This window comes from Anolis carolinensis, chromosome 3, assembly GCF_035594765.1.
Source record: "Anolis carolinensis isolate JA03-04 chromosome 3, rAnoCar3.1.pri, whole genome shotgun sequence".
In the NCBI taxonomy this organism is placed as follows: domain Eukaryota; kingdom Metazoa; phylum Chordata; class Lepidosauria; order Squamata; family Dactyloidae; genus Anolis; species Anolis carolinensis.
In genome coordinates, this window is record NC_085843.1 from 245,485,858 (window position 1) to 245,504,645 (window position 18,788).

At 39.1% G+C, this 18,788-nt stretch overlaps 1 protein-coding gene across 1 annotated transcript in view; it reads right to left on the reverse strand.

The window, feature by feature from the left end:
• The window catches only part of per2 (period circadian regulator 2), a 50,187-nt gene that overhangs the window by 16,457 nt on the left and 14,942 nt on the right, over positions 1–18,788 (reverse strand). The window contains exons 2-10 of the mRNA XM_008106302.3: positions 14,854–15,260; positions 13,886–14,040; positions 12,340–12,461; positions 10,938–11,139; positions 7,917–7,968; positions 7,337–7,470; positions 6,529–6,607; positions 5,622–5,728; positions 2,432–2,585 (exon numbers count right to left, since the gene is read on the reverse strand). Coding sequence (XP_008104509.1) covers positions 2,432–2,585; positions 5,622–5,728; positions 6,529–6,607; positions 7,337–7,470; positions 7,917–7,968; positions 10,938–11,139; positions 12,340–12,461; positions 13,886–14,040; positions 14,854–15,089 — 1,241 coding nt within the window. The 5' untranslated portion in view covers positions 15,090–15,260. The remainder of the gene's footprint in view (positions 1–2,431; positions 2,586–5,621; positions 5,729–6,528; positions 6,608–7,336; positions 7,471–7,916; positions 7,969–10,937; positions 11,140–12,339; positions 12,462–13,885; positions 14,041–14,853; positions 15,261–18,788) is intronic.

The following is an 18,788-nucleotide window of genomic DNA, read 5'->3' on the forward strand; positions in this document are numbered from 1 at the left end:
TAAAAACCAGTAATTATATTCAGGATAACAAGCGCATTCTTTTTTGTTGTGTCAGCCCTCTTTTTTATTTCATCTACAAACTTTGAAACTGATAAAATGATCAGGCTTACTCACTCCAAAAATGATTTCTTCATTCATTCTGAAGTAAATCTTGACAAGATTGGAAAGATCTGTAGCACTTACAAGTGTCTTGTTAAAATCATTTACTATACAGTACATACTTAGCAGAACAATTATTATTGTTACTATACTATTGTTACTATTATTGCCGCCCTGAGTCCCCTGATGGGTGAGAAGGGCGGGGTAGAAGTGATGTAATAAAATAAATTACTATTATCCTTTCCTCTCAATAGATTTATTCACTTTAGGAATATGATGCATGTAGATGTGCCTTTGTTATGTCTGAATGCTCACTACCTATTTTACAAGTCTGTAATTGCCAGTACAAAACATGAAGGCACTAAAACAGTGATTCCCAAAGTGGGCGCTACCGCCCCCTGGTGGGCACTGCAGCAATCCACGAGGGAGGGGCCAGCGGAGGGGCGTGGCTTCTTCCCAAGAGCCCGAGACAGGGCTGAGAAGATCTATATCTCTCCTGTGGCGCTTGTTGCGACACAGGGGGCGGAGCTAGGGAAGGGGGCGGGGCCCCCTTCCAAGAGCCCGAGGCAGGACTGAGCCTCAGTACCTCTCCTGAGAGGCTTTTTAGGACTAAAGGGCGGGGGCTAGGGGCGGGGCCTCTTCCCAAGAACCTCTGTATACCTCCCGAGGCGCTTGTTAAAACACGGGGGCGGGGTATAGAGGCCCCTCCCCCACCTCTAGCCCCACTCCCTGTGTCCTGGCAGGTGCCGCAGGACAGGGATAGAAGCTCAGCCCTGCCTCAGAGCTCATAACTCCACCCACCCCATTCCTGACTGCCCATTGGTGGCTCCGCCCCCTCCCAGCCCTGCATCTTGGACTAGGGGAGAGGCTCAGCCCCGCCCTCTTGAGCAGGAGCCATGCCCCCCTTTCCAGGGGACGCTGAATCATATTTTTTCTGGAAAGGGGGCGGCAGGCCAAATAAGTTTGGGAACCACTGCACTAAAACATCAGAACTGTCCTAAACATAGCTGATGAGAAAGCCTTACTAATACAATCTCCAATACTATTACTTATTCAATTTCTACACTTCCAATCTACATAAAAGCTCAAGGTAAATTTATCATGTGCATAGCCCATCTGGCCAGAATCATACTGATATACTACATGAGCATAGGCAGGAGAAACTAGCATAGGCACCGCAGCCATGAACTAAAAAGGCACTGGAGAAAGCCTGCTTAGGGCTAGTTGATTTTGTTTGCCTTCCCACACTAGCACTGTGTCACCCTGGAAAGAGAGAAACTGGCAATATGGTGCAACAATGGGATTCCAGCTTCTGTCTTAGATAAGACACAGTTTGCATCAAGTTAAAACTCACTTAAATATTACAACTGTCATATGAATGTCACTGTCATACCATCTTCACATAGTGGTCCTAATCCTAAATGGAATTAGGTATTTAACATGAAACTTCTTGCTGGACACTAGACACAGACTACCCTCATTGTAAGCATCACTAGCAACCTTTTTAGACACAGTCTTCTTCCTGTTTTTGCACGCTACCAAAACAAAATCCCACACAGCCCATCAAATAACGAAGGGCAACTTGCGGCAGGGCTCCATAAGGATCCATTTCAGCAGGATGGAGAAATGGAGCACTGAGTGCCTTTAGAGAAGTTGGGTGTTACCTGACTCCTAATGACACAAACCGGAGAAATACAGGGGAAAGACTGACTTGACATGGAAAGGACGTGGGATGGGAGGGAACAGAGTAAGATGGTTCCCTCTGCTGTCCCATGCTTTCCCCCTGCCCATCTGAATATGCTAGAGAAGCTGTCTGCAGTGGCATTCATGGGAAATCTAGACAAAGACTAGAATAGACAAAGCATCATTTATGCAGTTATTATGTGAATTTATGAAAAAAGTAAATAGCAGGTGTGGCAACTTTGACACTTTCCTCCCTGCTGTGGTTGCAATCTAAGAAACAAAATCTTGCATTCTGAATGGAAAGAAAAGCTCTCAGTAGTAGGCCTAATTCTCAGTGGGACCACAATGGGGAAGAAAATGTTAAAAGCCCATCACCTCTTCACACTGGGGCCCTCATCTGGATGTAGGCCTCCTCAACTATTTAATTTTAAAAAAGATGTTCTCACAATTGCGTATTGTCCAGTCTGGTCTTAAGGTGCAGAAATCATCTCTTTAAGAAGATAGTGGTGAGAAGAGAAAAGGATTATACCCATTAGGCTGCCATGATTCAGAAAATTTGTACATGATACTTCCCCTTGTGTTTCAAGGTAAATACATTCCCACCAAACTTTACTATAGAAAAGCTTTCACTTTTATTACATTTACTTACGTTCTAACTTTGTGTCTTCCAATTATAAAGGAAATCTTTCGACTCCAGGGGTTGATGAAACTAGACCAGCTAGTATCCAGAGTTACATATTCACCATTTCTAGAACAGAATCTGATTGGTGAATAGTCAAATGGCTGACCACCACACTGAAGTACTATTATAAGAACAAAGAAAAACCAATTTTAAGGAAATAAATCACAAAAGTGATATCTGTCATCCAGAAAAAGAGAAGGAGCACCATAGAACCAGTAAACAGGTGCTAGTTGTTACTTCTGTGTGATTTTTCCTTTTAAATAATCCAATATTCGTAATTTGTAAAATTATAAATTGAATATTTAAAAGCAATTCTTAAGTTCAATTGGACATGGGAACTAAAAGACATGGAACACATAATAATATATTAAAATGCTTTCCTGAATCTACCACATTTAGAACTAATATATATTTTGTTATAATGCTGTGTACAATTATGCTTTAGAATCTTGGATAGCAGGAGGAAGCAAACAAACACAATCATGATGCATTATATCCACACAAATAAGAAGATCCAATGAAAGGGAACACCATGGAGCTCAGGGCTGCACATTATATTCAAAGTATAAATGATATAAGCAATTCACCTACAAAAGAAACCTGACTCTAGAAAGAGTCAACATCTGAATCTACACATTCTAACATGGAAACTATACTCAGTCCTCTCTTCGCTCGTCGGGGGAGGCCCTCCTCTCGCTCCCACCACCGTCACAGTCGCAGTTGGTGGGGACGAGGGAGAGGGCCTTCTCCATCGTGCCCCCCCGGCTCTGGAACTCGCTCCCCAGGGAGATTAGGCAGGCTCCCACCCTTCTCTCCTTCCGGAAGAGCCTAAAAACATGGCTCTTCCAGCAGGCCTTTGAAAATTGATCTAGTAAGATTGACCAGTCTCCTTTCACTAATAGTCCCGTTTATACGCCTCTCCTAGCACTTTTGATGGCTATGACACTTTGGATAACCACTCCCCCCTGATGATTTCGACTTAACTAGCACTTTAGCCCAGTTTCCTACAGATTTTATCCAAGATTTTATCATGATGTACTGTATGTGTTTTTATAACTTGTTTTATTGTTGTCTGATTTGTTTTACTGCTTGTTTTATATTGTTATGACCGGGCTTGGTCCCATGTAAGCCGCCCCGAGTCCCTCCGGGGAGATGGGGCAGGGTATAAGAATAAAATTATTATTATTATTGCTCTTTTTGGAATCATGCTAAAACTTTATTTGCTTAGAGATGCTGTCAATGTAATGTATGGTATTATTAGCAACTTGAAAGCATGCTTATACTTCATTTTACTGCATTGATACTAAAATTATACTTTTAAGTATATCACCCTGATTTTTTTAAAGCCTGAAAGAAAGGGAGGGACAACATAAAAAAACTTGTTAGAATACTCCCCATGGATCAACTCTTACATGAATGGGAAGTACTATCTATTTATTATGGTGCCTACAGTTGAAGAAAACATGCTTGCCAATGCAAGATAATTCCAGGTTCCTAGCAGTTCAGTTTAAACAGTATAATATTCTTCAAGTTAAAATCACTACTTTGAATTGTCCAGAAGATCGCAGTAAATCCACAATGATACTGCAGTGCTGGAAAAACATGGTCCAAATCAAATTCAGTTCCAACAAGAGTAGACTAACTGAATTAACCTGGAAAATCAACACTTATGAAAGATTAATTGATTCAATAACTCTAATCTAGTTGGTACAAACAAATGGATTTAGCCTTGTGTTCCAATGATCACTTGTATCTCATGGCAAACTATCAGATGGTATGCACACCATGGCACATATAGTAAGTGTCTTTAGTTGAGTTTGACAACTCCCAATTGGCTTCTGCTATAGTGAGACTGCCTTATAATTAATAAGATCATTTATGTATTTCAACACTGTTAACTTCAATTGGTAACAGTACTCCAAGGCCTCAAGTAGAAATCTTTTCCATCATTTGGTCCTTTTGATGGGGGAGGGATTGAATCTGGGACCTTTTGCATGCAAATTATGTAGTTCATCATTGAGCTCTAGCCAAAAAGATCTAGAAAACTGACTGCACACATAAAGAATTGCTTTATTACGCAACCATTTGGCTTGTTCTGAGATAGGTTGATAGCTCCTGGGGTATGTTCTGTAGTAGAGGTGATATCTAGGTACTGAGATTCCCTTTACAGCAGTGATTCTTAACCTGGGGTCCCCAGATGTTTTTGGCCTACGACTCCCAGAAATCCCAGCTAGTTTACCAGCTGTTAGGATTTCTGGGAATTGAAGGCCAAAAACATCTGGGGACCACAGGTTGAGAACCACTGCTTTACAGAGGGACTCCTTCTCTCTTTCATAAAATGCTAACAAGAATCCTTTCAACATGGCATTTTTCAAACATTTTAATCTTAAAATAGGATAAAATACTAGAAAATATAAATACTGTAGATGAAACATTTGAATGGACTGGACAAGAAAGCCTCACATAAACAATATTGATAATTACTGAATCTGCAAGAAAAGGTAACTAACTCCATCAGATAAATTTGTAAAAAACGATTTCTATTTGTTTTAAAGAATTCTGGAGTGTGTGTATAAATATGTGAGGGGAAGTCATAGGGAGGAGGGAGCAAGCTTGTTTTCTGCTGCCCTGGAGACTAGGATGCGAAACAATGGCTTACAACTTCAGGAAAAGATATTCCACCTGAACATTAGGAAGAACTTCCTAACTGTGAGAGCTGTTCGGCAGTGGAACTCTCTGCTGCGGAGTGTGGTGGAGGCTCCTTTGGAGGCTTTTAGGCAGAGGCTGGATGGCCATATGTCAGGGGTACTTTGAATGTGATTTTCCTGCTTCTTAGCAGGGGGTTGGACTGGATGGCCCGTGAGGTCTTTTCCAACTCTATGATTCAACTGCAGTGATTAAATTCACTCAGTACTAATCAAAGTCCTCTAATTCACATGACTGAAATTCAGAGAATAAAAATATCCACGTATTGGAGATATATTACTTTAGCATGTGTCTGCTAAACCAAACTGAAACATCAATAAACAGAAGGGTAAGCAGGAGGAATTAATAAAGGAGGAATTAATAAATTATAAATTCTGGTCTAAATGTCAGAAGTCCAATAAATAAACTGGTTTAAAGATGCCAAAATTGGAAGAAAATTTGAAGAACTTACTTTTTTTGTGAATTGCTAGCATTAAAGGTCGATCACTTGGATGAAGGTGCATTAACACAGGGGTCCCAATTAAATCCTGAGGTAAGTAACCCAACAGAGGTACAGCTCTTTTTAAGAAAAGGAAACAAAAAATAAATAATCATGAAGCTACAGACATTTACACACAAAATCATTTTAATTTCATTTAGACAACAATAAGTATTTTTGAATGCTTTACATTCAACTTTACAAAAAAGAGGGAGATATTAATAGTAATCTTTTTTAAATTGTCAAATATCATAAGAGAACAAACATAAAACCTGGAGGACTCGGCCTTTGTCAGCCCGGAGTATTCCAGAAGTGTTAGACTACAAATGCCATCTCCATCCAGCAGGACCAATGGTTATGGTTATGCTAGATGGGAATGGCAAAAATTGTAGTTTAGACTATCAAGAGCAGGCCAAATTTATGAAGGCTGTCCTCAGACATCTAAATAGATGCTCAGCATTTGCTGTACCGTATTATAAAATATCCAGCCTACTAATTTTCCTGCATAGGAGAAGAGCTCAGCATCAACCTTTATCCATTTTCACCACTAGCAAAAAAAAAAATCTATCTGAAGGTCTACGATTGTACCAATAACTCTGTTTTCAAAAATACTTCAATAAAATAGACAACATTCAGTTCTTGCTCATTCTTAATCCTATATTAATCAAAGCTGTATCAAGAAAAAAGATCTAGGTTCATAGAGATATTTTGCTCTTTATTAACTATTAAACTGATAAACTATTATTTGAGCAACTAACAACATATCACAACACATTTGTTCTACATCGATACATTATCTGCCTTTTAAAATACTATAGTCATCATTGTAGCTAAATAAGAAATATGAAATATATAAACTATGAACAAACAAGCATATCACCTTTCATCTACATCTTGGAATAAACAACTTGGTGTATGTGTGGTTGTAAAGACTCTTTTATTAGGAGGAATTCTTGGTGCTAAAAAAAATAATATAAAATTTAGTAAAATATAACATTTATATGAGCCAGACAGATACTATTTACAAAAGCGATACATTTGTTCATATAAATCTATGCATCTATTTACAGAAGAGATCAACTATGCTACCAGTAATTGAAGATTTTAGTTCCACAGAACGATCATAGTTTGGAGAAGCATTATGAATATATGATTCATTTCAAACAATTCATTCGTTACTATTTGAATTTATGACATTAAAATCCCACTGAAACAAACATAAATGTAACCAAAACTTTAAACCTTGTTCACCTTATTAGCCCCAAGTAAAGTTCACTAGATTACATCCAGATTATTAGAACAAAATGGAAACTAACAGTAGTCGAAATGACTTAAGAATGACAAGACAAACTAAATAGGAGCCAACATCATGTTCATTTAAACAGACATATTTGTTTCCATTCATGTTCATTTACAAGTTAAGGTGCAAGCCTATGATTAATATGTAGGCATGATAAAACAACAAAGGAAGAGTTATTGTTGTGCTTACTATGCAACAATCGTATTTCCATCAGTAAACATAGTATCATTAGAATTTTTCAAATGTATAGCAGTTCCTACAAGTTCCTGCAAGTTCCTACAGAGTGTTTAAGAGACACTCTGAAAAAATCTGTCTTATTCATCATCAAAGTAATGGGTATAAAAAATTAGGCCAGCCTTTTTTAAAGAAATAAATAAGACAGTATTACCTTCATATCCAGAGTGCACCTTTTCTGCAAGCAATACACAACAAAGCTGATCCTCTATATTCTGTACTTTAATAAGATATGGAGTCATACGAAATGGGTGGTAGCAAATCTCATTTATATGCTCTTTTCCTGCACTGAAAAGTAAATGGAAGAATGCTTGAATTGTTATATTTTGCACAGATCTTTAAATGCTTTGACAGGTGAGTCTAAACTAAAGGGCAGGATGCTATTTCCAAGCAAAAACTGGGGCTTTCTAGCTTTTCTCTGATCACAGCCCCCATCAGTCTACTCTGAAGAGACAACCAAGATGAAAGAACCTTTAGAATTCCAAGTGACGCAAGGAATTACTGTGGAAAAAGAGAACCTATTTCCCCCATCAGCATGTGCAAAGGATTCTCAGAATCCCAGTCATGTCTAAAGTAAACTACAGCACCCTAGAAATCACATTTGTAAGTCATTTATTACACTGTAAAGTTCAATCTTCTTAGTTCTTAATTAACATAAATGAATTCATTTTTGTTAGTTTGTGGTAAGTAGTTTTTTTTTTTAAATCACCCCAATATTAAAATGCTGCTCTCACCTGATGCGGCAGAAAAAAGATTTTTCTTCTATGCACTCTTGTGTGGTAGATTCTATTAGGAAAATATTAAAAGGATTTATTATTATTATTATTATTATTATTATTATTATTATTATTATTATTATTTTGTTTATTTCTATCCCGCTTTTCTTCCGAATCTGGACTGAAAGCGGTGAACAACATATAAAAAGCAAGGCATCACATATAATGAAAAAATAAGCAGTCCCATGACAAGCACACTCCTATCTAATAAAATTATAAAAACCCATATCAAATATAGCTAGTATCTAAACAAAAAACACAGTTAAAACCTTCAATAGGTTAAAACCTCATCTCGTATTTGTTCATTTAGGCCGTAGCCAGGTCCACTGCTGGAGGTCCAATTCAGTTCAAATATTGCACATGATAGGTCTAGCATTCATTCATGCATTCATTCACGGAAGACTTGTTTCCACAGGAAAGTTTTTACTTGGTTCCTGGATGATAACAGGGAGGGAGCCATTCTAACTTCTTTAGGAATGGAGTTCCAGAGCCACAGGGCCATCACCAAAAAGGACCCCTCTCTTGTTCCCACCCATTGCACTTGGGATGATGGAGGGACCGAGAGTAGGGCCTCTCTTGAAGACCTCAGGGCTTATGTAAGTTCATAAGCCAAAGCCAAAGAATTTGAAAAGTGAAGAAGTCAAGATATCAAGAAGCCGTGTATTGTAATTATTCAGCTTGGAACATAATTTCAGTATTGAAACAAGGGCAGAGCAAAGTTCTGGGAGGAACATACATTGGTCAGGAATGGTGTATGGGTTAGTTATGGACTATGCCTTTTAAGACAGTAGAGTGATTTTACATCTCCTTTTCTCTGCTCTATTTTGGGACTTTCCCCTCAGCTATCACCAGTGAAAGAACTGCATGCAGTACTCCTCTGTGAGGGAAGAAAGCTACTGGGGCAACAAGCTAATTCCCCATCCCCTTATAATAAAGGGAGAGCATTTGAAAAACAAAGAACAAAAATAGTAAGGAAATAAGCAATATTTTGCCTCATATTTGAAAAAGCGAAAAACGACCACATTTTTACCCAGACCATGCTTAACTAAATACTGCATTATGTACTTTTGCTTTGACATTCATACACCAGGATTAAGACAAACAAACAAAAAAATTTTCAGACCAGACAGCTGGCAGCAGCATAGGGTTTCATGTACAATGTGCTAACGTATTGCAGCCATTTCACAACTAACAAAATTAATTGTGATGAAAGCTTTGGGCCTAGGATTTAAAGTGTCCCAATATTACCACATATATTCGAATATAATCTGCACCTTTTGGGGCTAAATTTCATTGTAAAAATTAGGGTGTGCATTAGATTCAATATCGTGATCTTAGTGCAGAGAGGAAGCTGCTTCAGGAGTGCCTGGAGCTCCTATCTGAGGGACATCACACAAATGTAATGACCATGGTTCAACAGGATTTGCCATTTGGTGAGGCACCAGTGTTCTTTGGCAGAGAAAGCTCCAGTCCTTGTAAAACCACAGTCCCCAGGATCCCATAGCATTGAGCCAGGCCAGTGAAAGTGGCTTTGTTCTAAAGCAGGGGTCCCCAAACTAAGGCCCGTGGGCCGGATGCAGCCCTCCAAGGTCATTTATCTGCTCCCCACCCTCAGTTTTAGACTTAGGCTCGTCCTAAGTTTGAAATGACTTGAAGGCACACAACAACAACAACAACAACAACAGCCCTAATTAACTTGACTGTCTCGTTGGCCAGAAGTAAGCCCACACTTCCCGTTGAAATCCTGATAGGTTTATGTTGATTAAAATTGTTCTAATTTTTAAATAATGTACATTGTTCTTTCGTGGTTTTTTTTTTTTGCACTACAAATAGAATCATAGAATCATAGAATAGTAGAGTTGGAAGAGACCACATGGGCCATCTAGTCCAACCCCCTGCTAAGAAGCAGGAAATCGCAATAAGACATGTCCAGTATGCATAGGAATTTGTTTGTATTTTTTTCCCCCAAACTATAGTCTGGCCCTCCAATACTCTGCAGGACCATAGACCGGCCCTCTGTTTAAAAGGTTTGAGGACCTCTGTTCTACAGCATATATTCACCCCAAGGTTTTCATTTTCATTGCTGGAAGCTTTGGTGTTCTAACACTTTTATTTTTAAATAAGGAAAAGTGTGCTGCATCTGTGCATTATATTCACTGATTAATACATTTTTTGTTAGTTTCAGGGTTTGGAAAATTGAGGTGCACATTAGATTCAATGGCACATTAGACTTGAGTAAGTATTTCCTGCAATTGATTAATACAGCTAACCTATGGAGCATATAAAATAAGATTATTCTGTTATCATGAAATGAAATTAATTGGGGCAGACCAAAATATAGAAGATTTGTATTGAAAACTGACTAATGAGTTTATTGATTAAACATAGCATAGTGTTCCCAAATTCCCAAAGCACAATTCCTGCATCTCATAACTTGTAATTATTTGCATTCAGAGACATGCCTGAATTATGGTATAATTAGAGAATGGCCAGATAGACAAATGTAACATCAAAGTAGCAATTCCACATAGACTCTTCTGGAAATAAACACCACTGAATAGTGTGGACTTACTTCTGAGAAACATGTCTAACAATGGCAGGCAAAGTGTGGCCACTTCCCAGTCTTAAAATAAAAGAACCTTTTCCTGTGTATAAAACATTTAATACGAAACCTAGTAAAATTGCCCCCACTTGTGGTATAAAAGCCATTTTATACTAATTTTAAAAATGGGGTAGAATCCCCCCCCCCCCCGTCAATCCACCAATATGTTTGTGCAGCCCCTCCAACCTTGCAAAGTTGCCTATTCTGATATATAGTTTTTTCTGGAAAACTTTGATCCAAAGGATTTGGTCACACATTTTAAAAAGGAATTACTAGTCAACAAAGGTCTAAAAGAATGCATTACTTCATTACAAATCCTTTAGATTTGGAACCAAAATGTATTTATTGTAAGCACAGTTGACTAATTGAAGACTTACCTACTCCACTGCAAATACTCCAAGATGGCAATCTGTATGGAGTAGTAGCACTATAGAACACACTAACATCCTGGGGTGCCAGAAATTCCACAAATCTGGCATTTTTAAACAAATCCTTCTTACAATGAAGAATTGATGCAACCTGATCAGAGATGTAGAGAATTTTCCCAGTAGCCAAAGAAACAGCTACAGCAAACATGTCCTTTAAAAGATCAAACAGAATGCAAATTAAGTCAAAGCAATTTCAGTGTGGGAAAATGTTTTGATATATCGTAACTTCTTTGAAATATGAATGTGCTAAATAAGCAAGAAATGTTAACCCTTAGATTTTTTTCTTCACCTATTGCTAGCATCTGTCCCCATATCAATCAACGGTTTTATAATCAAAATATGACTTTGAGGTTGCATCTGAAACAGATTCCTAGAATGTTAAGTCTCCCTTCAATCAAGATACGCAACATTTTAGAACTGGGTGGAGAATTACAAGCACTTGCAGTCTGTGATTGTGGCTTTGACAAAGTATTCCATTAGTGAATCTGAGGAAGGACAAGGAAATCCACAAAAGCACATATTAGAACAAACCAGTTAAAAGTTCTTTCCCCCTCACTTTCCTTGTTTCTGCTGAAGTTGCTAAATACCTTAAACCCTTTGAAAGCTTTCATACCATATTCTTCCTTGGTTCTCCTGCTTCTTTCAGATTGTTCTTGCATGCAAAAAATTTCCTTGGAACTCAGAGAGAGACCAAAGTACCCATTAAAAGCAGAATTTTTCAACCTTGATAGGATGCAGGTAGGAAGTTCATAAAAAGTATTATTTCAACACAATAAAAATCTCTCTAGAAAACAGAAACATTAAGCTAAACGAATGGGACTGATGGTTAAAGGGAGAGGGACACTTCCCTAACATAAGTCCAAAACTCATAATTGCTTCATTGCAACGTCTCTCCTGTAACCTTGAGAATGCAGTTATTATATCAGAAAGATACAGACTATAGAAAGTAATACAGTAGAGTCTCACTTATCCAAGCCTCGCTTATCCAAGCTTCTGGATTATCCAAGCCATTTTTGTAGTCAATGTTTTCAATATATCGTGATATTTTGGTGCTAAATTTGTAAATACAGTAATTACAACATAACATTACTGCGTATTGAACTACTTTTTCTGTCAAATTTGTTGTATAACATGATGTTTTGGTGCTTAATTTGTAAAATCATAACCTAATTTGATGTTTAATAGGCTTTTCCTTAATCCCTCCTTATTATCCAAGATATTCGCTTATCCAAGCTTCTGCCAGCCCGTTTAGCTTGGATAAGTGAGACTCTACTGTATTTAGATCAAAATGAAATTCTCACTTTAATGTATAAGGCTGTTTCCGTGTATATTTATGGTCAATAATACTCACTGAATTCTTCATGATATACTCTGTAGTAATGTTTTCGACATCTTCAACAGTATAGGACAATACATCAAGACCACAGGGATAGCTCTCATTTATCATCATCAACTGATAATATTCTTCATTGGCTACATGAAAACAAGAAACATTGTTTACATTCTAGATGTTGCTTAAATCAACCACAATCATATTTCATAAAGGTGTGCTTTTTCTTAGAATAGCAGAATAAATAATAATTAATTCATTTGTTGAACAAGTAGCAGATCAGAGACATCTTTTTCAATTGCATTCCTGGACATAACAAAATTTCCATATTTTAGAAAGCTAGAAGTCAGGGACAAGCTGACACTTTATTGGGAATTCTGAAGTGGCCACAAGAGGTGTAACCATTTTGTGCAACACAACTGTCACACAGCTACCCTATCAAATATCTGTGAATGCCTAGATGGGAGAAATATTTACACAAAGAAAAACTGGAAAGATGCTAGCAACATCCCTTCTTTTTATCCTTGCCTACTCTTAGCTTGGGGTATGCAACTGTGGAATGCTGCATTAGCCCTCTAGGAAACATTAGAGTGCACCCCAATCCCTGATCCCCTCGCCTCCGCAATGTTTTCTCCTCAAATGCTATACAAAGTCCCAGAATACTTGTAAAGTATCTATACACACAAACGATTGTCTATGTACAAAGAAAATGTGTCCAAATGACATATATTGTTACAGTTCCCCGTACAAAGCTCAATTTGGCCGTACCCAACAAAATGAAAAGGAGCAACAGCTCTAACACAAAAGTTGTTCAAGTCTGGTATTGGGTCCAATACATATAGGCTTCAGGGATACAGTCAATGAAAATATCTTCCAAACAGATGGTTGGTTATACAGCAACACGACCAACCATCTGTTTGGAAGATATTTTCATTGACTGTATCCCTGAAGCCTATATGTATTGGACCCAATACCAGACTTGAACAACTTTTGTGTTAGAGCTGTTGCTCCTTTTCATTTTGTTGGGTACGGCCAAATTGAGCTTTGTACGGGGAACTGTAACAATATATGTCATTTGGACACATTTTCTCCTCAAATGCTCCCAAGCATCCTCTGGGGAACATGAGGGTATCATTTTGGTCTGTACTGGCCCCTGGAGGACATTTTAGGACGTTATAGGAGGAAGAGAAGAAAAAGAGACAGAGGAAGAGGTGGTGATTAGAGTAAATGGCAGAAATATCATGAAAATAAAGAGGGGCACACACTTTAGTTTGCCACAGTTGATGAGAAAACCAAGTATACACTAAATAAAATGCCTTGGCTTTGAGGGTAGGGTGGGACACTATCAAAATACTGCAGAAGAGAAGTACCCCAACTGTGTGGCAGATCAAAATTGGGAACTACACTAACAAATGCTGCTATCTCCCAACACATTTATCCTGCCTGGAACAGTTTAAACTCCAGTCAGAAAGCTTCACTTATCAAAACCTAATTCCCTATTTTACCTTGAAAATGCAGTTTTGATTTTGTCAGTATAATTACGAATAGAAATGTTTCGTATAATTACCTTTAACTTGCTTAATGCTTCGTAGTGCATATTTCAGCGTTGCTAGGATATTAGATTTGCCTTTGATCATTTTATCAGGAGGAAGATGCCCTTTTAATTCTTGCAATGTTTTTATCAGTTCCTTCTGAGTTTTTGATTTCAAAGTCAGTTCACTGCTACATAATGCGAACACAAAAAGTCACATTCTGAATTTAATTTTTCTTTAATAAAGCCCAAGTTTTAAACTTAAATGAATAGCTCAGGTGAGAGAAGGTATACTGCTCTCAGGTCAAGTAGGACTTTAGTTTTGCCTAAGCCAGACTTCACAACATGAGAATCTGAAAAAATATGTAGAATGCTAATTTTATGCAAACTTTATTCATTACAAATGGATTTGTGTACATTCTCATATTTCAATCCCTCCCCTCCCTCCTCATAGCCTCCTCTGCTGGGCCTGATAGAAAACTGCTGTATAGTAGGTGGTTGTGTTGTGACTGGGGACAGCCATCCCATGTCCCTGGGCCTCCCTGGGCCATTGTGTGTGTTGGGGGGGGGGGGGGGGCAGAATATCTCTCAAGACAGCTGCTACCAGTTCCTCTTAGGAACCAGCTATTTTCACTGTCCCTAATTTGGGGGATAACCCGAATTCTTCCCTAAATAGATCTGGACCCTATCTCCAGGCTCTTGAATAAGATTTCCCTTCAACTGACACCATGTTTAATCGGGTTAACCACCAGGAATTAAAATCTGAAGCCAACCTTGTCTCTTGCCCATGGTTATGAATCAATGGTCAATTTTGCACTGACCCAAATATAGAATTAATTTTAATATCATTTTCATCCTCACCTGAAATACATTATGACGTAATGCCGTTATGTCAATATAGACAGATACATTTCCAAATCTCTACTGGGACAAGTTGTCCATAAATCATACTATAAACATTTATAGGATCAGAACTATTATTTTATATCAAAGCTACATAGTACCTTTTATAACATTCTAACGATTCCATTATCATAGCTGTTTCTTTTCCATTTTCTTCACCCTCATTACTATGAGAGTCATGTCCAATGGAGTAATGTTCATTGGCATCATTTGCACTTGATTCCCCATTCATTTCAAAGTCTTCTTGTAGAACATTCAGATTCTGTTCATTCTTCATCTGAATATCTGTGCTTTCTACGATCATTTTAGCATTTTCTATTTCCAAGTAGTCACTCATGCTGAGGAGTCTTTTAAAAACAACTACCACAATGAAATGTTTTACAAAGCTCAACTTCCAGAATTCAGCTTTTCAATGAAATATGAAAACCGGATGCAGTTTTGTTATTTTTCAAGCCATATTTGTGTTACTGTTCATAACTCTTCACACCTTTATCTTAGCGTTCACAACCTAGAAGAGGAAAAAAAACCCAAGCTGAATACAATGTGATAAAAATCCACAAAGTAGATTGGATCTATTTAAGTCTGATTGGATCCATTTAAGTCTATAAGAGTCACCTTAGAGCAGTGGTGGTGAGCCTATGGCACATGTGCCAGAAGGGGCAGGCAATGACCTCCCTCCTGGCACACATGCTATCACCCGCCCCCACTTGCCATCGCACCCCTGCTTGCCAGCCGCCCAGCTTGCTCGCTTCCACCCTCTAGTTTGGGCACTCCATCTCTCAAAAGTTCACCATCATTGCCCTAGAGCAGTGATTCCCAAAGTGGGCACTACCGCCCCCCGGTGGGCACTGGAGCGATCCAGGGGGGCAGTGATGGCACCTATTAAGACATGGGGGCAGGGCCAGAGGAGGGGCGGGGCCTCCTCCCAAGAGTCTGAAACAGGGCTGAGAATCTATACCTCTCCCGAGGCGCTTGTTGGGACACAGAGGGCAGAGCTAGGGAAGGGGGCGGGGAGTCCTTCCAAGAGCCTGAGACAGGGCTGAGCCTCTATACCTCTCCTGAGAGGCGCTTGTTAGACATGGGGGCAGGGTATAGAGGTTCAGCCCCGTCAGGCACTTGGGAAGAGACCCCGCCCCCTCCTCTAGCCCCGCCCCATGTCCAAGACAGGGATAGAAGCTCAGTCCTGCCTCAGAGCTCGTAACTCCGCCCATCCCAGTCCTGGCCACCCATTTGTGGCACCGCCCACCTTCCCCTCCCCCTCCCAGCCCTGCATCTTGGACTAGGGGAGAGGCTCGGCCCTGCCCTCTTGAGCAGGAACCTCGCCCACCCCTCTAAGCCACGTCCTCTCCTTCCAGGGGGCGCTGAGTCATATTTTTTCTGGAAAGCAGGCAGCAGGCCAAATAGGTTTGGGAACCACTTCCCTAGAATATAGCTATTAACTCAGTTCAGTTGGAGCTGCATAAGACAAGAGCTCAAGTTGCCAGGGATAAGGATTAGGCTCGCTACACTTTGAATAAGATAATAGGATTTTCAATTATGTACAGTAATTAGAAGAGGATAAAAGAATAAATTCCTTAAACATGTACAACATTGGGCTGCAAGTCTCCAATCCAATGCACAATTAAAAACTCAACTGAAATTGGAAAACCTTTTAAAAATATAATTAATTTTTATTTACATACATTAACAACTTACAGTGAAACAAAACACAAAAACAATGAACATTTTACAAACACATAACCCCACCACAAAAATGGAGTGTGGCCAAATGATGTCCGCTGAAAACGTAGGAGCAATCGCTATAAAGGCCAAAAAATGCGAGATTTTCAGGTGCAGGAATATCTCAGTTCTAGCCGGAAAATGTGGATATTCGAATCTCCGTATGTCCCTACATTCAGAAAATATAGGATTTTTAATTTTGGTTTATTCCTGGGTTATACATGTCGGTTCCTGATTGGTTGTATCCTAAAAACACAGTAGCAGTTAATTAGAGGTTGAAAACTTTATCTTGGCAAGAGAAACTTCATCCTCCATACGTTTAATGAAGTTTGTGACACACAAAGGTTTTGCCTTGTAATCAACTTTCCCCATGTTTTTATAATAAAAGCAATGAGGAACAGACATGCTCCGTAGAAGTGGGAGCTCCCACTTCTTCAAGTGGGGTGTCCAGGTAACACTCCATGAAAACACGAATTCTTGCTTTGTGGCAAGATAATTTGATAGTGCGGGTTGACCCATGCCTTCTTGAAAGGAGTGGGTTGAACCCATTATTTCTGCTGTTTGGACTTCCCCCTCAGAAGTCCTGGGCTTCTGAGGGGGCAGTCTAGACAGCTGTCTTGCATTTTCCAAGCTGATTCAGCCAGCAAAACTGTGAAGGCACCAACCCCCTCCCCAAATCCCCCAGAAAACACTCAAAAATAAAAATAAAACTCACCAGGAGCCATCTGGCTTCTCCTCCTGTCTGAAGGAACATACCAATGACACTTGAAAAGAAGGGGGCCCCAAGCCACTCCTGGCTCCCCCTCTCTTTTCGGGAATCATTGATATGTTCCTTCAGGCAGGAGGAGAAGCCAAATGGGTCGGTCCTGGTAAGTTTCCTTTTTAAGGCTTTATGGGGGAGTCTTTTGAATGGCCATATGTCACCCCGGAAATATCCGGAAGTCCCCCCCCCCCCCCCCCCCGTTTGTGTGGATTTAAACCTACTTTGAAGCGGGTTTTGTAAACCTGCTCCGAAGTGAGTTTAACATATGTGTGGAACCGGCCCCAGGAACAGCACCCTGTAGTTCTCAGGCACAAGTATCTTATTTTTTTTAAAAAAAAAATGCTGAAATTTCCAGTGGATGTCCCACGGCGGCCACCTTCGGGGCTGCAAAATCCCAGGACAAAGCAGCAAGTATGGGCGATGGAGGCAAAAATCTGAGGACCAACAGGACTGTATGTAGACCTCTTCTCAGGTACCAGGTTTTTTTTTGCCCATGACTAAAACCCGCAATTTGGTGCTGTCTGAAAGTGCCATGAGAGTGTGTGTGATTTGGTTCATATCTGAACTGAATAATCATTCAGTGGGTTTCTACAACTGGAAGACTTGAACCCTGGTTTTCAGAGATCTAGTGTAACACTCAAACCACTACACCATGTTGGTTGTAACAGCCTTGTGAGGGCTAGTACCACTCCTAGGCTATAATTCCATCCCTTCTCTTGATCCTATTCATACACACTGTTTTGGTTCATGTGTCACTTATCGTATACAGTATTTGTGTACCTGATTAATTTATTTTCTAAGTCTGGCCGAGTTCTCTTATCTGTTTTCCGAAATTTTAGTTATTCTTCCTAGATTAGTACCATCTGCAAATGTGATAAGAATCACCTATATTTCTTCATCCATTTATTAATATGTTGAAAACCAGGTACAGGAAGCTTAACTATTGCATCCCACATTGTCTACACAACCTTGCTTGATTTCAAGCTGAAGATGTCAGGTTCACTTAATATTGTACTAGTATTCTTTGTTACTAACAAATTATATGATTTTTAATGAATAGAAGGGAGAAAAGAGGAGGCTTTTTTTCTGCAGAAAAATATGCATAGGAAAATGTTTGATTTGTAAAATTTTCCATCCCAGACTACTGAACCTATACAGTGTAAACAAGAGTATGAAGCAGTTGTATGGGTCTTTCCCACAGAATCTGAGGGTATGAAAGAAAGAGTCTATAGGAACAAAAAAGACTGTCCTCACAGTATTCCTATGAGCAGTCCTGCAGTGTCAGATCATTTTCAGTAGTTCCTATACCACAGAATGTTGATATTGATAAAGACAATTTAATTCTTGCTCTATCAAATTCATAGAGAATCACATTTTTACCAGCAGTTGATCCATGATAAAGTATTCAAAATTTAGGAGTGGAGGAGTTGAAAACAGATTCTTTATAAGATACAATTCTGTCTTCTTACCTACCTTTCTTTTGAACACTGGCTGCATTTTGGTTGTCATATCCATTTTTTAGCTTAGCATTTCCTTTCAAACAAAGTTTTTTTT